At 36.8% G+C, this 27,814-nt stretch overlaps 1 protein-coding gene across 2 annotated transcripts; it reads right to left on the bottom strand.

Moving 5' to 3' along the window:
- Positions 1-27,814, bottom strand: ECI1 (enoyl-CoA delta isomerase 1). 2 transcript variants are annotated; one of them, XM_074279507.1, is made up of 7 exons: positions 25,949-27,814; positions 25,211-25,330; positions 8,917-9,044; positions 5,517-5,663; positions 4,291-4,412; positions 3,908-4,086; positions 1-736 (listed from the first exon to the last, which is right to left on the bottom strand). In XM_074279507.1, the coding sequence occupies exons 1-7, from the start codon at positions 26,016-26,018 to the stop codon at positions 570-572; spliced, it is 933 nt and encodes a 310-aa protein (XP_074135608.1). In that variant the 5' UTR covers positions 26,019-27,814; the 3' UTR covers positions 1-569. The 2 variants fall into 2 exon arrangements, with proteins under 2 accessions (XP_074135608.1, XP_074135607.1); XM_074279506.1 differs by having other exon boundaries at positions 8,917-9,106; positions 25,189-25,330; positions 25,949-26,133.

Genomic DNA, 27,814 nt, shown 5'->3' with positions numbered 1-27,814 from the left:
TCCTGAAAAGCTATTTATTTGAAAAGTTCCATTCTGAGTATATACAGGGGAAGTGGTGAAGTGCTCTTTGCAGCTCACTGATTACTTGTAAAACACCTCTCATCACTTGCAACCAGGTCACCAGCCCTGAGGCTGGAGAGCAAAAAAAAATCTTCAGACTTTTATTCACAATTCTCTTTGAGCAAAGAGGTTCTATTTCCAAGTTCTAGTAAGGCCACTACTCATGATTCCCAGGTAAAATGCTATTCAAGAACTAAAGGCTTCCTGTCCACATCATCAGCCAAGTCTCTTCAGAACCTACCCCAGCACCTTCTAGATGTATGTGGAGTGGGCTGGGGACAAAACACACTGATGGGAAGAAAGAAGATACCTTGGGGAAGTCAGGATAAAGCAGACAAGATCTTCTGAAAAAATCAACAACCTAAGAACAAATAATTATATTTAATTTTATCTTGAAAAATATTTTGTTTTAAAAAACCTACAGCTATCCAAAGAAAGGCCTGTAAGGTCTGTACATGACTTTGTTTCGATGGACCCAGCCACACAACCTGGGTCAGGAGCCTCAGCTTTTACTCTTTTCGTTCTTTAAGTGCTTTTAAATACAGATGAAGAGACTTCTGGATACCATCTCTGGATATGAATCTGACAAAGTTGTCGATATCCGCTTCTCGCTGTTTCAGCAGCAGGTCGGCAATAGGTTTTCTCATCATGGTTTTGGTAAGCTGGCGAGCATGGGCTAAAGATAGGGTTAACAAGTCATTAATTTCTAGGTCATCAAGAGTCAAACCAATTAAGTCATAACCTGGTTTTATAGAAATGCATTCCCACAAGCATATCCTACACCTTATGATGCTTTAATCAACTTTTATTTTCCAATCACAGTAAGCCCTAGCCTAATCCCAGCATAAAGTCCTACCCTAGACGCCAACACCATTGAATGACCAGCTTAGCTGCTGCTCCCCAATGACCTCCCTCTTCCAGGCATGATCCTGACTTCTGCCACCCTTTATTTTCCCAGACTTTGCCAGGAAGTCTAGATTCTCTTTCCCAATCCTTCACACCTCAGTCTGAGTCCTCTCTTGTCCATGCTCATTTAGTGGTTCTGATCTCCCCTCTTTCCAATTAGTTATGTCTGTAGAAATTCCCTCCTAATACTGTTTCCTTTAAATGCATTTTCTGGAACAAATCAATAATGTTAGACTAGAATGCCAGTAGAATGAAATGTGTACATCACTTTGGAAACTCAAAGCTTCAAATGTATACTCCAATACCTTTCTCCTTACAACAGTTTCCTCCTTTGTGACAGAGTTTTTTTTTTTTTTATATTTTTTTTTATAATATTATCCCTTGTATTCATTTTTCCAAATTATCCCCCCCCTCCCTCTACTCCCTCTCCCCGATGACAGGCAATCCCATACATTTTACATGTGTTACAATATAACCTAGATACAATACATGTGTGTAAATACCATTTTCTTGTTGCACAATAAGCATTAGATTCCGAAGGTATAAGTAACCTGGGCAGACAGATATTAGTGCTAACAATTTACATTGTGACAGAGTTTTTAACAAAAGGAGGAAAAAAGAGTAGAGGAACAGATCAGTGGGGCAGCCAGGCTATTTTTTGGAAAAAGTAGGCAATGCTACCCCTGCACAAAGAAGGGGCAGCTCAGAGCTGCACAGGAAGCTTGGAACAGCGCCCCCTTTATCCCAGAAGCAGAGCTTGACCATAAAAGAAAAGAAAAAAAAAAAAAAAAAAAAAGAAATATCAAAAGAAAATGAGTAAGAAACAGAAATGTACTTTGACCCTAGAAAGTTACTATAGTGATGGGAAAGACCAAAATACCAACACAGATGAGGACAAAATATCCATTGAGGAAATCTCAAAGAATGAGATAAATATGTCTCAAGCCCAAAGAGGCTTCTTGGAGGTGCTAATAAAAGACTTTAAAAGGAATAGAAGTAGAAGAAAAAAAAGGGGGGGGGGAAGTGAGATATGTAAGAGAGAATCACAGCTTAAAAAAGAAAGCAATTCCTTAAAAAATATAATTAGCCAACTGCAAAAAAAAAAAAAAAGAAAAAAATCACTGAAAACACTTTCAAATGTAGAATGAACCAAATGGAAAAAGAGATGGAAAAGTTAACTAAAGCAAATCACACATTAAAAACTAAAACAGGGCAAATGGAAGCTAGTGAATCTATGAGACATGAAGAATCAGTCAAACTAAAAAGAATGAAAAATGGAAGAAAATGTGAAATACCTCATTAGAAAAATAGCTGATCTGGAAAATAGATCCAGAAGAGACAATTTAAAAGTTATTGGTCTACTATAGGCCAAGACCCAGAAAAAGAGCCTGGATAGCATTCTATAAGAGATCATCAAGGAAAACTGTAGAAAGAGAGGGGAAAATACTCATTGAAAGAATCCATCCATCACCTTTGGAAAGAGATCCCACAAGGAGAACCCCAAGGAACATTGTTCCAAAACTCCAATTTCAAGGAAAAATACTTCAAGCTGCTAGAAAAAAACAATTCAAATATCAAGGAACAACAGTCAGGATTACCCAGGATCTGGCAGTTTATACAATAAAGGATCAGAGGACTTGGAATACCATATTCTGGAAGACAAAGAACCTGAGATTACAATCAAGAACAACTACAGAGTGAAGCATTGTAAAGGGCTAGAACTGAGCAATGCACTTGGATAATGAAACACGTGAGACTAATTGCCAATTGGACAGTTCCCTATTAACTTGTTTGAAGGTTGACCCTCCCCAGCTGTTCTGTGCTGACTTGATTGGTGGGACAAAGAGGGGGAGGTGATGTGTGGGAGGAGGAGGAGGAGGAGGAAGAGGAAATTGAGACACTGACGCTGAGTCAGTCTCTTGTGGCGTTTGAGGGAGGAAGGTGTGTGTGAGGTTGCTAGACCTAACCCCCTGACCTTGATCATAAAAGATCAAGAATAAAGACATTTAGTGATCCTGACTCCGGCTGATTCCTGGGAAGACAGAGTTCCAGCAAAGCATCATCTTTCAGGAGAGGCAATGGATCTTCAATGAAGCAAGAGACTTTCAATCATTTCTATTGAAAAACAGAACTTAAAAAAAAAAAATTGACCTACAAACACAGGATTCAAGAGAAACATAAAATGGTAAACAGGGGGAAAGATATATTATTTAAAGGTTAAACTGTTTACATCCTTTGATGGGAAAATTATATCTGTAACTCTTGAGAACTTTATCTGTTACTAGGGCAGTTAGAAGAGCATTACAAGAACTGAGAGTGTGTTTGTGAGTGGACTCTGATGTGGTAACATCAAAAACAAGCCATTAAGGGATGGAAAAAGGTCTGGTTGGAAGAAAAAGAAAGGGGACAATTAGTTCACATGAAGAGGTACAAAAGACATTATAATTGCGGGAAAACAGGGAAGCAGATAAGCATTGCCTGAAGCTTGATCTCATCAACTGTGGTTCTAAGAGGGAATAACTTAATCATTCAGTAGGGTATAGAAATTTATCTAAAAAGAAGTAGGAGGAGAAAGCCAAAAGAAAGGGAATGGGTTGGATAGAAGGGCAGAAACAATAAGAGAAAGGGGTTAGAGAAGGGGAGAGGGTGATAGGAGATAAGATAATGGGTGGGGTGAGTCAAAAAGAATGCTACTAAGGACAGGGTGGAAAAAGAAAACAAAAATATATATGGGGAGAAAATAAGATGGAGAGAAACACAGAGCTAGTAATCATAACTGTGAATGTGAATGGAAAGACCTCTCCCATTAAAAAAAAAAACAACCAAACCCCAAAACAAACCACCACCAACAACAACAAAAGGTGGGGGGGAAAAAAGTCAAATGTTCCCAGCAGAAATAGTCCCTCAGTGACCAGTCCCCAGCAGAAAGGCATCTTCTCACCTGGAATCTTCAGCCACTGAGACATCACACTGAGAGCTGTGCTCTGCACCTTGTCTTCTGGCACCGTCTGATCCACAAGGCCTATTCTGAGGGCTTCCGCAGGAGGGAAGAGCAAGCCCAGCTGAAGGGCCTGCTCAGAAGCTCGGTTCCCAATTGTGTTTACAAGGCTGTCTTTAAACCTAGAATTAATAACACACAGGCACGGCCGTCACTTAACTCCTGTGTGGAAGGACTGAGCAAAGATGATCAGTATTTAAAAAAAGAGAAGCGTCTAGTTCTGATACTGAGATGACAGATTCCCCAAAAAGAAAAGCAAAAGCTTCTTTCTGAGATCATGTTCCCACAAGTGCAGCAGACCTGCCTTACGGTGGGGCTGGCCTTACCAGAAGGGCGCCACGATGCCCAGCAGGGTTTCGTTCAGACCAATGGTGTACTTTGGGTTGTCCGCCATAACTCGATAGTCACACGTTAAGGCAATCAGGCAGCCTCCGGCAGGGCTGGATCCCTAGAAGCAAAGTCAGATGTTGACTCTGGGCAGGCCTGCTATTCCATCCAGCTGTGGCAGACTCAAAGTAAATGCACAGATCAGATTTAGTCCTAGAAGAATATGCTGCCATTGTGAAGGGGGGGGGGGGGGGGGAGAACACAACACAACTCTAGTTTTGTTCTTAGCCTCCTAACAGTCAAGAAGGTGTGCAAAGTTCTGAGAATGGGTCAGCTGAATCCCCGTTAAGGAAGGAAGCATGCATGGAGCTTTATATTTTAAAACCATTTGTAACTGGTCTAAATGGTCATACATTAGAGACATCCATGATGCAGTAGAAGGATTCTTAGGTTTGAAGGGTAGAGGACATAGGCTCAAACCTGAGCTTTGCTGTTTAACCTACTGTACTGAGTTTAGGCAATTTTCTTCCTGTCTCTGGGCCTCAGTTTCCTGAACTTTCAAATGAGGGAGATGGGTTACATTTCCTTTTATATCAAAATTCTGTGATCCCTGAACTCTCAACGGAACTAGGAAGGGGCCAACAAAACTCTTAACTAAGAACATGGCCAGAATGGCAAGAACACAATGTTTCTCTTTAAGACCTAAGATGAATATATAACCTCTATTATATTGGTTGCTGTCTTGGGGAGGGGACAACTAAGAGAGGAAAGGAAAAAAATTTGGAACACAAATCTTACAAAATGCTGAAAAGTATCTTTATGTGTATTTGGAAAAATAAAATACCATTGAGGAAAAAAAAATACCCAAGTTGAAGTAGCAAACACAAACTTCTTCCATCTATAGTTTTTATTATTGTTATTGTTCAATTGTTCTAGTCATATCTGGCTGTGACTCCTATTTTAGGATTTTGTTGGAGTGATCTGCCTTTTTGTTCCCAAGCTCATTTTACAGATGAGGAAATTGAGGCAAAAAAGGTGAAGTGCCTTGCCCACAGTCACACAGCTAGTAAGTGTCTGAAGCCAGGTTTTACCTCAGCAAAATGAGCCTTCCTAACTAACTCCAGGCCTAGAAGTCTATCCACTGTGATGCCTATCCTACCCTAGCTTAGGGAAAAGCAAATTACAAGCCAGTTTCCTTTGAAGTCAGAGAAAAAAGGCAACTTACATTGATTGCTGCTATCACCACCATGTTGGACATGTACAGCTTCAGCCACAACTCTTGTACTGCTTTCCAGTACTCAGTATAGTGGGCTGCATTTTTTCCACACATTTCAGTAATATCCAGGCCAGCAGAGAAGATTTTGGGGTAGTTCTGAAATAATAAAAAACAACAAGTCAATTAACATGCATTTATTAAGCATTTACTGTAAGCAAGGCAATCAGGATATGACAAAAATGAAACTCTACTCTATCAGCCTATGAGAAGTCAATGGTATACATAAAACATACACAAAGTTATATCAGATAATTTTAATGTTTAATGAATTAATTTGTTTTTGCTGAGGCAATTGGGGTTAAGTGATTTTCCCAGGGTCACATAGCCAGGAAGTATTAAGTGTCTGAGGCCACATTTGAACTCAGGTCCTCCGGATCCAGGGCTAATGCTCTATCCACTTCACCACTTACAATGAAAGTGTCTAATTATAGAGAGATACTATAGCAGGTGGATCAAAAAAATGTCAGCATGGCACTTGACAAACTTTGACTGATAACCTTGTGGACAAGAGGAAGAGATGGGTTTGTGAGTTATCTAAGCTATTCTCCCTCTCTTTCTCCATTTCTTGGATACATTCTCCTCATCCATTCATTACAAGCTGGAAGTTACAGCTCCTACTACCGTAAAATAAATTATATGATAGCAAGTGTTTGATTCATAACTAACTGAACAACCATATCCAGAGTATTGCTTTAGAGATTGCTGGTAACCTAGAGGGAGGCTTCTAGAAGCATGCTGAATAGCTCTCCTTGGACCTATCATGTTTTATGTTTTATATCAAAGGCTTAAATAATTTAGTACACTGCACAGGCCTTGAATGCTGCAGATGACTCAGACACACAGACTTTTAGAACTGGAAGGGAACTTGAAGGTCAGTTAGATGGATAAAACTCTTCCAATTCTACCCTTCCCCTCAAAAAACAGTCCTTTTAACCAGTGCTTGGAAATTATGTCTGGGTGCATCTGAGAGCTCAACCTCTTAGAGTTACTTATGTTAAAGCAATACCTGACTCCTTATTAATTCCAAAAGTCTGTCCTAGTCTTGTTACCTGTAACTGATAACAGGCCTGAGTCAGAGCAGCATCTAATTCTTCTTTGACAAGACAGTTTCTTTAAGTATTTGAAGTCAACTATCAGGTCTTCCTCCCTTTTTTCTGCTTTAAATCTTCTCTTTTCAAAGAAGGAGAGATTTTATCTGTTGGTATGTAGCCAAAGCTTCAGGAGTTGTAGATTCTTTCCTATCAAAACTTTTAAAATTCACTGATACACTTTGGTGAATGTATTTTTGAATAATTTAAAAGCAAATACAGTAACAAATGAATTTGAGAATAATAAAGAAAACAAACATATTAATTCTAGGTTAACTATCAGTGAACTGTGAAACAAGTTCTTAAAAGGTTATTACACAAAACTAAGAGGATAGCTGACATGTTACACTGACACAATGAGTGGCTGGTACCATGTACCAACCAGTGTTGATAAAACAAAATGTAACCGAGTGTAGTCACACATTAAAAATAGATCACACAACTAGAGTATAGGCAAGACTTGGCTTTAAAAATAGTTCTACTGCTCTTTTCACTATTTCTCAAGGGAGAAAAGTGTGTCAGTATCACTATTATAAAGACCTATAGTCTTGTGTCTTCTATAGAGACCTAATTTATAAAGTGTACATTTGGCTTTGTAATGTTTACTTATTATGGGTTTTTCTGAAACGTCCTGTGAGTCAGGGAATATCTGAAATCTAACTAATATGTTCTTCACAGAGTAATGCCATAAAAAAATTTGTGGCAGCCTGTGTGGATGTTAGACCAAAAGAGAGAGAAGGAATAAGAGTGCTACTCTCAGCCCTATCTGCTAAGGTCGTCCAAGTCTCTAGATCTCATGCACTAACAGAGAACTGTTTTATTGACTTTCTGCATGGGTATTTTTGCAAGATAGTGTCATGACTGGTCGGAATATCTGGTCTCTTTAGCATATTTATCACTGTCAGTGAGACTGGCATGTATTCATCGGTCTTGTGAGCTGGGTGGTATGAATTAGTTCTTCCATATCTGCAAAGCTTAGATTGAGATTCCAAGAGTTGCAAGAGCAGGCATTCAAGAGCACAGTGGGGGAGAGCTTTAGAGTAGGAAATTGGTGAGGGTGGAGTTAAAGATATAGGAATAATTGAGCACTCAGTTTGGGATTCGAGAAGCCTTTCTACAAAGGTGCTAGGGAGGTAAGGGCATAATTGGGTAGGAGGATGTTAATCATTGTAAAATGAATTCAGGAAAGTAATCATCGTCCTGAAGGGCTGAGTGTCCTAGTTAGTTCTACCAGGGTAGTAGGTACCAGAATTATTTTTCTCTTTAACTTTCCTCTCCCATATTTTTCATAATCAATTGCTTCACAAATAAGAAACCTTGCATGTTTTTTTTTGTTTGTTTGTTTGTTTTTTTCCCTGAGACAACTGGGATTAAGTGACTTGCCCAGGGTCACACAGCTAGGAAGTGTTAAGTGTCTGAAGCTAGATTTGAATTTAGGTCCTCCTGACTTCAGCACTGGTGCTCTATCCACTGTGAAACCTAGCTGCCCCTTGCATATGTTCTTAAGTATCTTTTTTTACATTTGTCCTTTATTCTGTCCATTTTGTCAGTCTTCCCCACTGGATTACTAGTTCATTAAGGACAATAGTTATTCAACTTCTACTTCTTTCTCCCTCCCTACAATGAATCTAATACACTCACACTCAGCATGGTAGATGAATAAACAGATCTTGTACTTTACTGATGATTTTGTTAAACTTTTTCTATGCATCTTTGCTACACGTAATCAGCTCAGGAAAATTAGTAACTACCTATTAGTGAAATTAGTAATAGCCAGGCACTGTGCTTAACCCTGGAATTCCAAGACAGAATTAAGTCTAGAATCTGACCTCACGGAGATTATATTCTACTTAGGGGAAAGTGACATTCACCATCTGTGGAGTCAACAGAAATGTTTTCAGAGCTCTTGAGGCTAAATTTCAAGAATATTTCCCTCTTCTCATTCACTCTACCACTTTAAAATTTCTGATAAAATGGATCACTCCTCTATTATGACTCTTAGGCTTAAAATTGGCATGTCTCTAGTATTTCTGACTGTTCTCCAGTGGCTACCAAGCCTACAGGAAGATGGCAGATTTACTATTCTCATTATCCTCAGCAGGATTCTTCTAGATTTCATTATTATTATGACAACAATTTCCTTGTTTTCCTATGTAGAGAATTTTGGTTTTTGACTCTTGGACAAATGATAGATTTGCATGTTACCCATGAGCTTTAAGGAAAGTTAAATCAGTAGTAAATAAATTAAATATAATACATACGGATGTTAAGATGACACCTTTGCAACTTTTATCATTTTCTAGTTTCTCCCAGCTTATTAAAAATTCAGTTAGTAATTCCAGACTTAAGCTGTTCACTGGAGGATTCTTCATCTTGATTGTAGCAACCCCTAGTTTATAAATGCAAAATAGAAATGTTACCACTCTGAAAGTAAAAGAGTCAAAAACAAATCTGCCAAAACAATATAAGCATGAGAAACTAAAATACTCTTTACAATATTACAATATAATACAATACAAAGTCCTTATAAGGTCTCATCAAAAACATCACTCAAAAGAATGGCCAAAGAATGGAACTGCTGATTTTTAGTCTTAAGTATGGACAGGGAAAAAGGTTATTTAGGGGGAAAAAAGCTATTTACTCTTGGCTAAATATGGAATCAGTCAACAAATATTTGTTAATTATTGAATTCATGTCTTGCAATATGCTTTGGCAATTCAAGTTCCCATCCTGAGTCTAGTTATTGAAATCTACTTTTGCATAAAACCATTTCATTTTGATCTTTACTGACCATCAAATATGAAGTATGATTCAGCAGAAACTTTCCACAGTCGGAATAAGCATTATATATTAGATATATGAACTATTTCCTCCTAAAAATTATTATACAGTATAACTGTTAATAAAAAAAGGCCATCTAAACAAAATAAGGAGTAAAATATTACCTAAAACCTTTAAGCATTTGAAAAAGTGGAAGCAACTGAACTATGCAAGCTTTTGTTTTGTATTTCTTTCTAGTTTTGTTTTTTAATATATAGTAATAGCATGTCCAAAGGGCTATAAAACTGTGTATATCCTCTGATTCAGCAGAGCCACTAGTGGGTCTGTATCCCAAAGAAATCGTAAAGAGAGAAAAGGACCCATATGTACAAATGTTTGTAGCAGCTCTTTTTGTAGTGGCAAGGAAATTTAATGAATGCCTATTAGTTGGGGAATGGCTGAATAAGTTATGATTTATGATATTAATGTAATAGAATATTATTTCTTCTATAAGAAATGATGAGCAGGCTGATTTCAGAAGAGCCTGGAAAAATCTACATGAACTGATGGTGAGTGAATTGAACAGAACCAGGAGAACATTGTACACAGTAACAGCAATATTTTGTGATGATCAACTTTGACCGGCTTAGCTCTTCTCAGCAATACAGTGATCCAAGACAATTCCAACAGCCTTGGGACTGAAAAATGACATTCACATGCAAAGAGAACTATAAAAACTGAATGTGGTTCAAAGTACAATATTTTTACCAATTTTTAATCTTGTTTTTTTCTCATTCTTTTTCCTTTTTGTTCTGATTTTTTCTCTCCCCCAAATTAAAAAACATATGGTTGTAGCTGTTGTATATATAGTTATGGTTGATCTTATTTCGCATCTTTCTTTGCAAAAAACCTATATTTTATATATATGTTTCCATATTTCTTTTTATATTTTAAGGCACTATATTACTTCACATAATTCATAATTTGAACCATTTTGGAATGGATATATTATTTCCTATTTTGCTATGTCAAGTAGTGCAGTAATAAACATTTTTGTGTTGATAGAGCCTTTTAATGATAAAATACTAGCATAAGAATCACAATGTTGAAAAGAATGCTAAGTTTTATGTCTTTAATTTGCTTATTGCCATTGTCCTCATCTAAATGTATATACCATTCTGACAGTAGGTTAAAGCAGCTATTTCACCACCAACCTGAAATTTGTTTTATGTCTTGCCATTACTACTAGTAGATATAAGATGATCTCTTACGTTTGTCTTCCACTTCCGATTATGGCATTTTTTCATGAAGTTATTTGCTTTGAAAAGTATCTATTCATATCTTTATATTTCAGTTCTTTATTATGAATTTTAGTCCTTTATTTGAAATACATCACAAATATTTCCCTCCCCTTCTGTTTCTTTTAATTTTAGAGTTATTGCTTTTTTACTGTACAAAAAAAAACTTGTCTGTATAATAAAACCCAAATTATTTCCAAAATTCTCTATCTAATTAATAAAAATGCCCCTCCTCACCATAATTGAGATAAATATATCATTTCTTTTTCCTCTTCACTTTAAATGATTTTAAAAAGTTTTTTGATTGCTGAAAGTCTTATATTTGATGGTATTATATGGGAAATCAAATTCATTATTTTGGCCATAAAATTATCTATTTTTCCCAGTTTTAGTAAATGAAGATTCTATTCCTTAATGTTTTTAGAGAAGTTTAATGAAATCCTAACCTTTTCTACGTTCTTCTATTTTTTATTCTTTTTTCTAGCATCAAAGTTTTTATAACTATTACTTTAGAATACATTGAGATCTTCACCAGTTTTTTCATATTTCTTCATTTCTTCACCTACTTTTCTATATGAATTTTGTTATGACACCCCATCACCCTGTAAAATAATACAAAACAGTGTTATTGCTGGGCTTATATCCCCAAAAGATATTAAAAGAACAGAAAGGGATTCACATGTGCAAAAATGTTTGTGGCAGCCCTTTTCGTAGTGGCTAGAAATTGGAAATTGAAGGGATGCCTACCAATTGGAGAATGGCTGAATAAACTGTGGTATATGAATGTCATGGAATATTATTGTTCTATAAGAAATGACCAGCAGGATGATTTCAGAGAAGCCTGGAGAGACTTATGTGAACTGATGCTAAGTAAAATGAGCAGAACAAGGAAATCATTATATACTTCAACAACAATACTATATGATGATCAATTCTGATGGATGTGGCTCTCTTCAACAATGAGAGGATCCAAATCAGTTCCAATTGATCTGTAATGAACAGAATCAGCTACACCCAGCAAAAGAACACTGGGAAATGAGTATAGACCACAATATAACATTTCTACTCTTTCTGTTATTGTTTGCTTGCATTTTTGTTTTTTTCTTCTCAGGTTATTTTTACATTATCTCTAAATACAATATTTTTTGTGCAACAAGATAACTGTATAAATATGTATACATATATTGTATTTAATATATACTTTAACATATTTAACATGTATGGGACTACCTGCCATCTAGGGGAAGGGGTGGAGGGCAGGAGGGGAAAAGTAAAACAGAAGTTTTTGCAAGGGTTGTATTGAAAAATTACCCATGCATGTGTTTTGTATATAAAAAGCTATAATAAAAAAAATGCAAAATTACTCAAAATATCAGTAGCTTAATTTTTAAGTTCATTTTGAAAAGTATTGACATTTTAAACATATTTATTCAACCTAATCATGAACAAAGAAAGATTTTTCCATTTGTTCAATTATTCCTTATTTCTCTCAAAATTGTGTTGAGGTTTTTTTTTTTTTTTTTTTTTTTTAATATAGTAGGTTTCTTGTATGTTTCAATAAGTTAATGCCTAAATATTTGATTCAGTTTATCTTAACTCTAAAATAAAATTTTTCTGCAGTGAATAGAGTGGGCCTGAAGTCAGGAAGACCAGAGTTCAGCTGTGACTTGAGATACTTCCTAGTTGTGTAATCCTGGACAAGACACTTAAACTTGTTTGCCTGTTTCCTAATCCATAAAAATGAGTTGGATATAACAAACCACACCAGTATTTTTTTTAATAAAAGAATATGACATAATTTTATTTTTGATACAAATGCATTGTCTTATAAAATCTAGATGTATTTTTCTTTTACTTATGGAAAACACAACACAGTGTCTATGGAATCTTAAAAGAGCTTCCCTTAGTAAATGAGTATTTTAATCTATGCAAATATTTATTTATAGTTTTGTTAATAGTGCTAGTTGTGACATTAACATAATAGTATGGTACTTAGTGAAGAAGAGGAATATATACAGTAGAAGTATATAAATAAATCAAGTATCTCTTTTCCAATTCAGCAATGACATATAGTATTGGGTTACAACAACTCAATAGTTCAATGAGTACATTTTTACAATGAGAATACTACTTGCTGCATGCTGAAATTCATGATTTTTATTTTTTTTTTAATTTATTTTTTTATTTTATTTTTTTGAGGCTGGGGTTAGATGGCTTGCCCAGGGTCACACAGCTAAGAAATGTTAAGTGTCTGAGACCAGATTTGAACTCAGGTCCTCTTGAATTCAAGGTTGGTGCTCTGTCCACTGCCCCACCTAGCTGCCCCCCTGAAATTCATGATAATGCTGTTGAAAAAGTATAAGAAGCTTGCAAAAGTTTTTCATAGCAGCATCAGATAAATATCCATTATATTATAATTATAATATCCATTATATATATGTAATCCAATATAATTATATGTATATAATCGATAAGTTATCCATTATAATAAGCCCCAAATTATTTGACTAGAGACATTTAAATTCACTTTAAAATATTTTACTTATACCTTTCCTCTTCAGACAAAACAAAACAAAACAAAAACAAAAACAAACCCGTGACCCCAAATTTCTAGGGCATTATTAATGGCACAAGCTAAAACAATCTTTTTTCTTTTTTCCCATGGAAAGATAAATTTGTAATCCTGTATCTTTTGTAGAAAAAGTAATAGAGGATATGTTCATCAAATTTGCAGGTGACATAAAACTAGGAGGGATAGCTTACATGCTGGATAATTATGAAGATCTTAAAAGATGTTGACGGTCTACAATGCTGGGCACTCAACATATCAGCAAGTCCAATGAGATGAAACTTTTTTTTTTTTTTAATAGTCAGTAGCATCTATTTATTTTTTATATTTTTTAGTGTAGTTTTTCTTTTATTTTCTTTTTTAATAGTTTTCTATTGACAGAACATATGCATTTTTCAACATGGTCCCTTGCACTCACTTCTGTTCCAACTTTTCCCTTCCCTCCCTCCATCTCCTCCCCTTAATGGCAGGCAGTCTCATACACGTTAAACATGTTAAAGTATATCTTAAATATAACATATGTGTACTGATCCGTATAGTTCTCTTGTTGTACAAGAAAAATCGGATTCAGAAGGAAAGCTAAAACAATCTTAAAATGCTTTAGAAGGTAGAGGGAGACTTTCTTACGAGGAAAATTAGTATCTTTAAATGTTAAGTCCAAGCTAGCTCCCTGGAGGCCTTGGGATCAGCCAAAGTCAGGATAAGTAAAAGTTCTTGGTCTTTAGGGGGAGAAGCAGGCAAACTGCCAGGAGTTTTGCCTAAGATCTCTTCTTGATTCCGAAGTCTAAAATCTCTACTTTTCTCCTCCTGTAACCAAGTGACTCTGACCTGTCTCACCCCTCCCTCTAATCCTTGCCTAAAATTATCTTAACACCAAACATTGAGCCCGCACCAACAGTAAAAAGAGCCATTTTCCCTAACATATGCTAATAATCATTGTCTCATATAGAATAGGTAATTAGTCTTAAGTGCTTAGTTGTCTGATTCAAGTATATCTTTTCATAGTTTCAGTCCTTTACAATCTTTCTTGAAGCAAAGAGGAGAATTCCCTTTGGTACTTATACCCAACTGTTTCAACAGCAAAAATAACTATTGATATAAAAACTATGTATTCATATCTATCGAGTCTTGCCTCTTGTCATTCTAAGTCACTTAAGTCTTTCTGGCCTAAGTTTCCTCATCTTTAAAATGAGCTGGAGAAGACTATTGCAAACCATTCCAGGATCTTTATCAAGAAACCTCCAAATAGTCACAGAGAATTGGAAACAACTGAACAACAAAATTTCTGTCAGTTTTTCTTGATTCTTATAGATAATATAAAGGAATGAAGTTCACAAATAAAGAATTGGATCAGGAAGAGACCTCAGTCCAATTCATACATATTACATATAGGGGAAACCGAGGGCAGGAGATTTAGTATTATTCAAGTGATGTGAACCCTAGTTCTCCAACTCAAGAGTTAGTACTGTAGACTGGGCTGCCAATTTATAATAACATGTAAAATTATCTTTTATCCTATTACTTTACTATAATAATATTATTTACATTACAATGTTATAAAGGAATAATCATAAACACTATGGTACTAGAAAAACATAAGTAAATAGAAAAATGGAACAGAATTTCATAATCCAGAAATAATACAGTGTGTGTGTATATGTGTGTGTGTGTGTGTGTGTGTGTGTGTGTGTGTGTGTGTGTGTGTGTGTGTGTGTGTGTATACTTAGTGTTTGCTTCAAAAACCCTGGAAATTAGAATCTTAGTTTAATAAAAATTGTAGGAAAAACTTTATAATTTTATGTCAAGTATGAACTTAGGCTCTCTCTCTCTCTCTCTCTCTCTCTCTCTCTCTCTCTCTCTCTCTCTCTCTCTCTCTCTCTATATATATATATATATATATATATATATATTTTTTTTTTTTTTTAAATCATAAAAAGCTGAAAGGAAAAAGAATACTGTGATTAACATCAACTATAAAGAGGGGCATTTTTGTTAAATGTATTTTTGACTGGGACTGTCTTGGGTTTTCTAGGAAAATAGAACTTTTTTTATACTTTCTTAAAGATGTTCCTACAATTTTTTTTTTCATGCTTAACTCCTATATTACTAAGATTTCTAAGAAACTTGATAGGAGTGTGAAAACTGGACATTTCTAGCAGCTAGGTTTGTGTGTGTGTTGTGGCAATTAGGGTTAAGTGACTTGCCCAGGGTCACACAGCTAAGAAGTATCTGAGGTCAGATTTGAACTCAGATCCTACTGATTTCAGGGCTGGTGCTCTATCCACTGTACCACCTAGCTGTCCCTCTAGCAGCTGTTTTTAATGAGAATGACTTATCTTTTTTAGCTTCTTACAAATATATTCTTAAAAATTATCTCATACTTCTCTTTTTATATATTTTAATGTTATGCACTACTGCATTATTTAACTGAAGGATTTCTCTAAGTCTAATGATGCTAAAATAGTCTTTCGGTGTTCCTTCTGATATTATTTATTATATTGATTGCTTTCTTAGAATTAAATCATGCTTACATTCCATTTAGAAATTCTTAGTTATTATCTCTTTTTTGGGGGTGGGGCTGCTGTAGCCTATTTGTGAATATTTAATATTTTCACAACCAAATTCATTAAAAATGCCTCATCTTAACTTTGAGGTACCCCTGGATTCTTGAAGGCTATGTTAGTGGAAAGTAGGCTCTGTCAGGTCCACTAGAAGCTGGAGAGGCTTCTAGTGTGGTCCTAGCAGCAGACTAAATCTTCTAGCTAAGATTAGAGGGGCTTATCATCTCTAGGTTGTCCACTAGGGTGAATTCTTTGACCACGGTAATATATGAAACCATATAAAAATAAAGTATGGAAGTGGCCCCTTTTACTTTTATAATCTAATGGGGGGAAAAAGCCAGAATAGATAGAGATAGAAGATACTAAAATAAGTTTTTAAGATTCCTATAAATATTAACTCTAGACATTCTAAATGGGGATCTTTGTTAAATGATGACTGAAGTGAGAGGAAAATAAAGTATAGAAGTGGCCCTTTTATAACCTGGTGGGGAAAAAAGTGGGAATAGAGGTAGAAGGTGCTAAAATAAGTTGTTGTTTTTTTTTAAGGTTTCTAATATTAACTACAGCTATTCTAAATGTGGGGTCTTTAATATTAATAGTGACATTCTCATGACTAATAAGTACAAGTCACCATTAAATGAATGACTTACTACTACTTCTTGGAGAGGTAACAGAAAGATGATTAAAATCTTGATTTCACAATTTGCCCAAAGGCCACAAAACAATATGCTATTTTATGTTGATATGTATTTAGTTACTTTGGCTTGCAGTGTTCATATTGGGCATAAGCAAAAAGATCACCATGAAGATAACTGCAGTTCACATACCAATATAAATTTACAATGTGTACTGAAAAGTAGAATCTCAGATTCTAATCCAGAAAGACAAAGGTGAGAAGGGAAGCAGAAAAGGAACAAGTAAAATACCAAGACAGCTGTCCAAAAGAGGCCATACAATATTTAAGCTATGAAAGGATCACTTATAAGAGACTATAAGTAACTACTATGTCATGTGCCGTTTCCTTTTTATACAATCTTTAGTGTACATGTGAATTGAAGACACATGTGGTAGGAGCAATCTCCTAACTAACCTTCTCTTCCCCTCAGCTCCCACCCATCCTGGTTCCCATGGCAGATTTGGTTAATTTTTTTCTTACAAGGCAGGGAGACATTATTCGAGAATGTCTGCTTGGGAAACTAAGGGCTTGGGATGCTGTTAGTTCCTTATTGCCAGAGTACAAAGCACAAGAGCTCCTATAGTATCTCTGACACTTGGCTGGTGGTAAAGCTGTGTTAAGTATCCTCAGGATGCCTTGCCTTTCCTCAATAATACTCTTCTGCTGGTTTGGCTAACTAAGAAAACTCTTTTTACTGACTGTTGAATGACTCACTAATGCTCAACCTGTTCCAGTACTGAAGCTTAATGACTAGGAGACTGGCCTCGGACTCAGCCCCAAAAAAGTTCCCCAAGAAGAAAACATCAAAGGAACAGGCAGCTTTCTGCAAACAGTTCTCAAATCAGACCACATATTCAGTCATGGAACTTAATGAAAAGTTGAGATTCTACGCTTTGCTTGTGCTTATTGTTAGATGGTAAGGAAACACATGGCTGAGTAAGATGAAATGCAGTGCCTTCAAGATTTTCTTCTAAGAGGTCCCTTATACATATGCTAGGATCATAAAAGATTTCTGATCAATGCAATCATAGAAAATAACTTCTCTCAATGCAATCATAGAGATAACTGTCAGATGATACACAAATCAGTAAGATATGTGCTGGGCAAAGGTGTTTACAACTGTGAAAGAGGATGTCTTGTCCCAAGTTTGCATGGAAGACAAGTATTTCTATTTTATTTAAGAGACCTATGCAGATTTCTTTACCTTGAATTTTCCTTTCTATAAATGATACGAACTTCATTTCAGGGTTATTCTAACTTCCCTCCAGATTTTCTTTGGAGGGGAGGAAACACTTAGCATAGTGCCTGGCACATAATAAATGCTTGTTGAACGACTTTGCATCGCTAGCCTTTTTTCCTTATTTCCCAGACACAGTGATTCAGCTGATACAACTCTGAGACTTCATATTTTGTAAGCAACTGGATTTTCTTGGTTTGAGAAATATGAATTATTTTCAATACTTTAAATTTTTTTCCTTCAAATAGTTTATTATTAACTATTGATTAAATAATATTAATTATTTATTTAATATTAACTATTCACTTTTTTTTTTTTTTCATTTGTGCCAACTGTTAAGTTTAAAGAGAAAACTCAGACTTGTTTTGATGACTGATTTTTTTTTTTTCACATGGTGGTTAATTACTTTAAATATCAATACAGCTTGTTCATATCCATTAAGGACTTGCTCATCATGGAATGAATCTTTGTCTTAGACATTTTTAAATTCCATTTACATTGTAGACATTAGACCATTACTTGAGATGTTTTTCTAATAGATAGCTTCCCTTCCTAACCTAGCTACATTAATTTTATTCATGCAAAATCTTTTCAATTTCATGTTAACTGAAATAATTTCTTTTGTCTTTTGTGATTTTCTCTATTCCCTGATAGCTATAGAAGGTATTTAATCTCATTCCCTAATTTCTTATTTTCTTTACATTTTTATATTTTTTTAGTACTCATGGTATCCATCTATTTTGGTGAAGATGTTGATCTAAACCTAATTTCTATTAAATTGCTTTCTACTTTTCCTAGTAGTTCAGTTTCTAGCAGCTCTATCCCATGTTATTTATTTATGTTTTCAGATGCACTGAACACTGGACTATTAAATTTGTTTGTTTTATTTTTTTCAATCTAGTTTGTTACAATAATATGGTTTTCTATTTTTTGCCTAATATATTATTTTATTTATTGCTTTACAACATGAGATATAGTCACTCCTACTTTTTTCCCCATTATATTCCTTAAGTTTTGTTATTATTTTCTCTAACTCCATAAAGTAGCCCGTTGATAGTTTGATCAATATAACATTAAATTTGTAAATTAATTAAAATGTAATCTAATCCATTGTTTTAATTAAATTAGTACAGCCCTATCATGATCAGTGAGAATCTCTACAGTTATATTTTATTTCTTTAAAGAATAACTATAATGTATCTTATCATAAAACGGTACTTCGCTTGATACATTGACTCCTTGATATTTTTACATTTTGTAGTTGTTTTGAATGGGATTTCCCTTTTTGGCATATCCTCCTAGATTTTGTCATTATTATAAATATATGCCATTGTTTTGTGGTTTTTACCTTGTATCATTATCCATAATCCATTAGTCCAGAGGACTTTTAGGGAGGACATTTAAGAATGAAGATTTGAGAAAAGGCCATTTAGTAGTTAAGATTGTTGGTGTCCATACTTTGAGATTCTATGTTAGGCATATACCTCAGGGATGTCAAAGAAAAAAAAAAGGTCCCATACACACCAAATTATTCAGAGCTTTACTTTTTGTGGTAGCAGAGAATTGGAAACAAAGTAGATATCAATCAACTGAGGAAGAAACTGGCACATGAATGTAAAAGATATTACAGCTCGGCGAATATGAAGAATTTGGAGAAATAACTGAGAAGTGTGGAGGAGAGAGGGTAGCCATCAGAGCCAGGGAGATCTGGATTTAAGTCCCACCTCTGGCCCATATTTTGTGGCTCTAAGTCCCTTAAAACCTCCCACTGCTTTAGGCATCGAGATTCTAACACCACAAGGGGCAATGAAAGTTTCCTTGCTGAGAGTTCTGTATACCAATGAAATCACAGACACAATCCTTAGTTCCTATAGGAAGACTTATTATCCATACTGGTACCTATAATGAAATGAGCAGAACCAGAAATATAGCCAATACAACGACAATAATCTAAATATAACAAAAAGCCCACAACTGAACACGGGGTAAGTACAATGACCAAGAAGCTTGTCCACTGAAGAGCTGAAAAAAATGTACTCCTCCTCCTTTCCTAGGAAGCAGATATTTACAAATTAAGGTGATGTTAAAATAAAAGACTAACAAAAACTTTTAAAAAAAAATCAAAATCTTAGTTTTCTATTTTCTTACAAAGATATTCCTTCAGGTTTAAAATTTCATTTCTGCTGGCTTGGACTTGTGAAAAAAATTAGATATATAGTTTTCAATAACTGATTGCTATGCCCAAAATGCCTTATGAAGAAGAAGACCACTACTGATAGAAACAAACAGCCCATTTCTTTTAAAAAAGTTAAAGCTCATCCTAAGTCTGTTACTGTTTTCTTTGAGCTAGAATTTCTTGGCAAAGAAGCCTCTGGTTAAAAAAAGAAAGTAAGTCAAAGGTAAAGAGGTAAAATAAAGAAGTGAAAGGTCAAAACAGAAAATTTTATACAACTGGAAATTGTCAATATAAAAAGATTGTAAAATATATGAGGTAGCAGAAATGAATACAAATCATCTACTCCAACATTAAAACAAAAGGATTTAGCTACCTTTAAGAAAAAAAAGAATGAGGTTGTGATTCAAGTCTTTTGGCAGCACTTTAAAAGAAATTCTATAATTTGTTTTTAAAGATTCAAATCTACAGCAGAAAATAAACAAACAAAACTCAAACTGTAAAAACTGTCTCTTTCTTCTTAGAAAAGACTGTGCCACCAAAAAAAAAAAAAAAAAAAAAAAGTCAGAGCCAGGAATCTCGGGAATTTAAAAGTTACTGGAAATCTAGACAAGGTCTGGTTGTGTAAAAAAAAAAAAAAATAGGACTTTTGTCGGACTGTTCTATTTTTGTCTATAAAAACAAATCTCATATATATAAATAAGTTGTATTTAACATATTTAACATGTATTGGTCTACCTGCCATCTGGGGGAGGGGTGGGGGGGAAGGAGGGGAAAAACTGGAACAAAAAGTTTTGCAATTGTCAATGCTGAAAAATTACCCATGCATTTATCTTGGGGGAAAAAAAAAAGAGATCCCAAATACACAAGTGTTTTAAAGCAGAAAAAATGGTACTTTCAGGTCCTAGTATATACCCTGAAAGAATGTTTCTTTAGGCTTTTAAATCAGACTGCTTATTTTGCCTGTAAACATGGGAGAGAGTTATAGGCTTATATCTAGATTTCTATAAGATTTACAGCAGGTGGTTCTGAGGTAATCTAGGCTGGGTGCTTTACCTTTTCAGTGTCCAGGGCCCTGTAACATCCTTGGAGAAACCCTTGGTTTCTCCTGGGGAGCAGCCTGGTGAGAGTGACACCTAGGGATGGACCCCTTCTCAAAACAAGCTTTTAAAAAAAATACAAACACACAGAGATTAACAAAGAAAATCAACAATATTGAAATACAGTAATTAAAATGGTAAAAAACCTGAAAAATTTTCAGATGAAAAAATTAAAGCCATTTCTAGTCACATGAAAAAATGCCTCATAATTGACTAGAGGAATGCAAATTAAAACAATTCTGAAGTACCACTTCACATCTCTCAGATTGGCCAAGATGACAGGAAAAGATAAATGTTGGGAGGGAATGTGGGAAAACTAGGACACTGATACATTGTTGATGGGAGAGTTGTGAAATGATCTAAACATTCTAGAGAGCAATATGCCCAAAAGGCTATAAAACTGTGCATACCTTTTGATCCAGCAGTCACTCATTACTGGATCTGTATCCCAAAGTGATAATAAAAAAAAGAAAAGAGGAACTATACATGCAAAAATATTTGTAGCAGCTCTTTTTGTAGTGGCAAGGAACTGGAAATTGAGTGGATGCCCATCAATTGGAGAATGGCTGAGTAAGTTATAGTATATGAATGTTATGGAGTATTATTGTTCTATAAGAAATAATGAACAGCCTGATTTCAGAAAAACCTGGAGAGATTTACATGAACTGATGCTGAGTGAACTGATGTTATATAAAGTTAAAACAAGATTATGTAATGATCAACTGTAGTGGACTTGGCTCTTTAATACTTCCTAGCGGGGTGACTTTGGGCAAGTCACTTAATCCCAATTGCCTCAGCAAAAAAAAAAAAAAAAAAAAGAATTAAAAAAATTAAGGCTCAGGGAGATAAAAAGATTTGCCCAGTCATACAATTTATTTTTTGCCTGTGACAAAATTCAAATCCAGTTCTCTCCTAATTCTAATCACAGAATTCCCTTCTCTTTACTGCCTTAAAAAAAAAAAAAGAAAGAGAGTAAAGAAAAGTAAACATGCTTCATGTTTATTTCAGATGGCCTCTAAACCAACATTTGTGTTTAGTCAGGAACAGATACAAACAGGGTAAGAGAGAAAAGTGAAATAGCCTGTATTCAGTTGGTTATCATGACATGATCAACTGACAAAGTTACTTCTCCCTCAAGGAGCCCATCTTTATATCTAAAAGACTTTCCAAATCCTCCCAAACCACCTTTCATTTAACTATTTTGTATACATATGTATTGATTCACTTTGTTTCATTCTTTGTGCTTATATGCCCTGGCAAATAATAGGTGCTCAATAAATACCTGTTGCTTGATTAATTCTTTTTTTTTTTAGGGCTAAGAGAGAGAAGTGTGGTTCCATTATGTGTCCCTTCCCATGAAGACAAGATTGCATATGCAGAAAGTACTTATTAAAAACTTACTAATTAGGTTCTTTTATCCTCTTTACACTATAAGTTTCTTAAAATAGGGATGTGACATTATGAAGTATCCAACAAATTAATTTGAGGAAGAAGATTCAAAAACACTATTGAAATATGTAGAGAAGTTTGATCTGATGTTGAACCAAGATGATGGAGTAGCAAGAAAAAATAAAGCATTCTTCCCTATAAATTTTCCAAAAAGATCTAGAAAATATATCAGGCAAAATTCTTATTAAAAAATACAAGAAAAAAATCACAGAATCATTTTTCCCAAAACACAGAGGTATCAGCACATTAGCGGTCCAGCCAATAATGCACATGGTTGGGTAAAAGTTAGAAGCCAGAAGTAGTCTCAGATCCAATAGAGAAGGACCTAAATTTGTATAGAGCACAGGAATAAGTGTCAACTGGCAGCTCTGCTGCTCACTACCCAATTCTGGGTCAAAAATTCAATTGACTCATAATGGGGCCTAAGTATAATTTCAGGTTGAGGTGAAGTCATGAACTGTGTACTGAGCAAGTAGCAGCTTCTAGCTCAGTCTAAAATCTACAAGGGAAGGGCCAGGACAGGAATCTAGTACTTTCCAAATGAATGAGTCTCAAATTCGTCTTTTGAAACCTCAAATGCAACAAGCCCACGGGTCTGTTGCTCATCCTCAAACTCAGGTCAGGAACTTTTCAGAGCTCAGACAAAGAGGGCAGTAATGAGATTTTCATCAGACTGAATATACTGAAAGCTTTCAGGTTCTCAGCCTAAGCTGCCCCTGAGATCTTGGAATAACACAGCAATCAATAGGCCATGAAAGCATCAACAGGACCGGCCCAGACATTCTGACCAAAAGTGTGCAGAAAATGATCAAAACGTAAAAATCTCTACATGAACTGATGATGCTAAGTAACGTGAGCAGAACCAGGAAACATTGTTCACAGTAATAACACTATACAATAATGAACTTTGTAGACTTAGCTCTCTGCAGCAATGCAATGATAAAGGACAGTTCCGAAAGATCCATGATGGAAAATGCTATCCACGTCCAGAAAAAGAACTACTGAGTCTGAATGCAGATTAAAGCACACAAAATCTAAAGTAAGGAAGTAGGCTGGAATAACGAGCAAACTGTTAGTATGATAGGGACACTCCATGACACAAAACCAGAAGAAAATGACTTCAAAGGATCTTAAAAGCACACAAATTTCTGCACACTACAATTCTTCAGAAATAAAGTAAGAATTAGGGCCAGGTAGGTGGCGCAGTGAATAGAGCACCAGTCCTGAAGTCAGGAGGACCTGAGTTCTAATCTGGTCTCAGACCCTTAAGACTTCTTAGCTGTGTGATCTTGGGCAAGTCACTTAAACCCAAATATCTCAGCAAAAATAAATAAATAAAGAATTAAATGAGAGCATTTAAAGAAAACATGGAAAAGAAATGAGAATTATGGAAGAATTGGGAAGATTAGTTTGGTGCAAGAGGATCAGGAACCACCATGAATATTATAATGAAAAAAGATTAATAATTTTATGAAACAAGAAATAATAAAGAAATTGAAAAAAAATGTAATCTCATAGCAAAAACAAATTACCTGGAAAACAGATAGACATTTTTAGAATTCAAGAATCAATAAGCTATCTAGAAGCATGACAAAAAAAATATAGCCTAGGTATCATACATGAAGAATCATGAAAGAAAACTGTCTAGATTTGTTAGAACCAGAGGGTAAAGTGGAAATAGAATCTAAGTAACTTTTTGAAACTCAAAATGAAAATTCCTAGGAATAGCACAGCCAAAATCCAGAGCTAGCAGAATAAAGAAAAAAATATTACAGGATTGAGACATAAAACGTTTGTTTGTTTGCTTTTGGTGTCACAGAAGTGAAAATTGAGGAGGTTACCCATCAGGTGGGAAGTGACTGAACAAATTATGGTATATAAATGAAGAACTATTATTATGCTAAAATCAATGTAAAAGAGGATGGTTTCTGAGAAACTTGTTAAGACTTGTATGAACTAATACTAAGTAAAATGAACCGAACCAGAATTATTTAAACAAGAACATTTTATGCTATTCGTACAACGTATAGACAAACATTTTAGCAACACAGATCAGAGTAATATTCAAGCATGATTCCAGAAGGAATCATGATCAAATATGCTATCCATTTCCTGAGAAGTGAAGCATTTTGTGGGAGGAATGGCAACATGGGGATTTGTTTTGCTTAATTTTTCTTTCTCAATAAGGTGAGGGGGAAGATTAAAAGGGACAGAATGAAGATTTTGGTCAACTGAAAAATTTTAAATAAAAAAGGAAATCTGACATTAATTTGTATCAGAAAACTATCATTGCAAATGAATCTACATTTACAAGACAAAATTCAAAAATAGCGTAGGGTAAAAAAGAACTAGATTTAGTTGCAGAGGTGGATTTGGTCACAGAGCTTTAGTTATCTTGGATAAATTATTTAATCTTTCTGGATCTCATTTTCCTCAACTGCAAAACACTAAGATTGGATGATCACAAAAGCCCTTTCCAACTTAAACAGTGTAAGAAAACTGGGCCAGAAACTAGTGGACTGATTGTTAATAAGATACTAATCTTTTCTTTGAACATCATGAACCATGGTGAAAGGCATGGTGGGAAAAAATTTGCATGAGATAAGTAACACCTTTGAAAGGGAAGCTAAGGGGAAAGCAAAAAAAAAAAAAAAAAACAACAACAACAACAACAAAAACCCAACCCTGTACAGAGAAGTAATTTAGGAGCACAAAGTTCCTAATGGCATTACCAAGACTCTGATCCATATCCACTAGAATGCGATGGTTACTAAATGACCTCCTTGCGGGTGCTGGGTTGTAACTCGGCACTTTTTCCAGTCGGTGTTGAGCAGCGCAGGGAAGAAAGTTGCCTGTAGACACAGAAGCACATTTCCCCATTACCTTTTCTGCAGGGATAGCATAACTACTACGAGAGTTTGCTCTCCGCCTGCGGAAGACCAGGGCTCTCCTTCCTCGGAGGAGCTGGTGAATTACATCCTCGTGAGAGGTTAAGCCCCAGACCACGGCCCCAGGAAAGTGATTGACATTTTTATGACTTACTTAAAGGAAAAGAATAACCATTTTTTTTTTTAATTCACAGGACGGACAAAACTGCATTTCCTCTTTTATTATGACGATTGACAAGGTTTTTGGTGGGGAAGGAGATAACTAGATATATGATCGAGGGGAGCACGGGGCAGGGGGGAGAGTGGGGAACGAACCTCTGGCGAAAGTGGGGTCCCGTAATTCTCCCCGGAAATACAGACCGGGCCCTGCCCACCCACCACCTGCCCGCCCCAAGCATTAGCCATCGGTGGAACTGGAAGGGAAACAGGCTCCCAGGTCGGCCCAGCAGGGCGGCTTGGCCAGCTGTTCTCCCAGCCGAGGTCGGGGGCAGGAGGCTCCCGCGCCGCGCGCCGCGCCCCGCCCGAGCCCTCCCCGCCCCGCACAGCCCCCTGCTGGGAGGTCGGCGGCGGATGCAATCTGACCTGAGCGAAGGAGCCCCAGGCCCGAGCCGCCGAGCCCCCTCTTCAGTGCCGACACCGTCCTCAGCGCCATCTTTGGCCAGACAGGGGGCCTGAGCCCCAGCCCCGGGAGAAGGGCAGGACAAGGATGGGAGGAGGCGGGGCTAGGCCGGACTCTGCCCGGGACACGCTCCTACCCCGCCTCCGCGCACCCCATAGATGTGGGGCGGGGCTTAACGACCGCGGACACGCCCCGTCTCCATCGGTCCTGGCCTTCCCTTCCCAACACTCACTCCCAGGGGCCGTCGCCCACCCCTACCCCCCGGAACCCCCTCAAGAGCACCCCTCCCGCTGCTCCCCTTCCCCTCCCGCCCTCCCGCAGGCCGTGGGGCGTTCAGCTCCCTCGCAACCCTTCCCGCCAAACCATCCTTCGCGCGCGCGCTGGCTCCTCGCCGGGCCCCAGGGATGCGGGCAAAGGTCAACCCCTCCACCCCCTCATCCCTGGGGTGGGGGGTAGGGGGTGCTCTCCGGGTCCCATCCCCACGAGGAGCCTTTTCCCCTAAGGCTGCATTGAGGAGCGCGCGCGTCCCCAGTCGGCGCCGGGGCCGCTCCTGGGGGAGGGCGTGCGGGCTCCCGCGGTCAGAAGGGCAGACCTCCCGGGCTGCCTGCAGTGAGCCCGGCAGGGCCGAGCGTAGGGCGAGCCGCGCCCGACTGCAGCAATCCGGGCCACAGATGATGCAGATGCCAACATGGCTGCGTTAACCCCTGCTGGACTGCAGACTGCCCACTCCTAAGAGCGGCCTATCTAATCTTGTAGATCCCTAGGCCGCAGGGGGAACTGGCCTAGTCAGCTTTCTCCACAGACGCATCCGTGTTTGCCTTTGGGCCGGGATACATTTAAGGATGGGGAAGCGTTTTTCGTTCACCTGGAGCAGCTAGGTGGTACTGCCCGGGGTCCGGAGCTGAGAAAACCTGACTTCCCTCCCGTCCAGACGAAGCCTTAATTTCTTGGTTTAAATTTTGCGCGGCACAGACGATAACATTTACCATGGGAGGATTGCATAAGTTCATATTTAAAATGTTTTTGTAAAACCTAAGTGTTTCTTATCGTTATTATTGTCTATGGCGTCCCAATTTCCCCAAGACCCTGGGGAAGGACTTTGGGGGCCGGCCTGTCTCCCTTTTTCACAAAGGAGCAGAGAGAGGGATCGGGAGCTTCACAGCCTTCAGTCAGCGCTGTACTTTATCCTTTGAGTTACCTGGCCTCGTCGGTATTTACTTAGTGTTGTTGAGATCTGTGCCGTTCCTCTGTGATCCAATTTGAGGTTTTCTTGGCAAAGCCACTGGAATGGTTCGCCATTTTCTTCTCCAGCTCATTTTATGAAAACGAGGCAAACAGAATTCAGTGTCACACAGAGGCCAGATTTGAATTGAGGAAGATGAGTCTTCTCTGACTTCAAGCCTGGTCCTATATCCTTACCATCTACAGCTGCCCCAATTTAATATGCACATATAATCAAACAGATGTAATCTGTGCACACGTTTTTTAAAGGCATCTCATATATGAAATAAAGATGAACTATGTGTTCCATGTATATAGATGTTATAACAAGCATAGTATTTACAATATGTAAATGTTTTATATGAAATGTGTAATATATTAAAATGTATCTCATATGTAACATATAACAAAGTTGGACTTGCTGTACAGGCATATTTTTAATACATATATACACATGTACACGAATATGCATATATCCTATATACACATATTATACATGTTATATATAAATAAGTATTATCCCTTTCTAGATCACTGCCTTGTTGTGATGGAAGAACTTGCATAACTCAGTTGTGAGAAATAAAATTGGAAGGTTTTGTTTCCACAGT

Source organism: Sminthopsis crassicaudata, chromosome 1 (genome assembly GCF_048593235.1).
Source record: "Sminthopsis crassicaudata isolate SCR6 chromosome 1, ASM4859323v1, whole genome shotgun sequence".
Taxonomy (NCBI): Eukaryota; Metazoa; Chordata; class Mammalia; order Dasyuromorphia; family Dasyuridae; genus Sminthopsis; species Sminthopsis crassicaudata.
The sequence above is the reverse complement of the archived record's forward strand: the minus strand, read 5'-3'. Positions and strand labels throughout refer to the sequence as shown.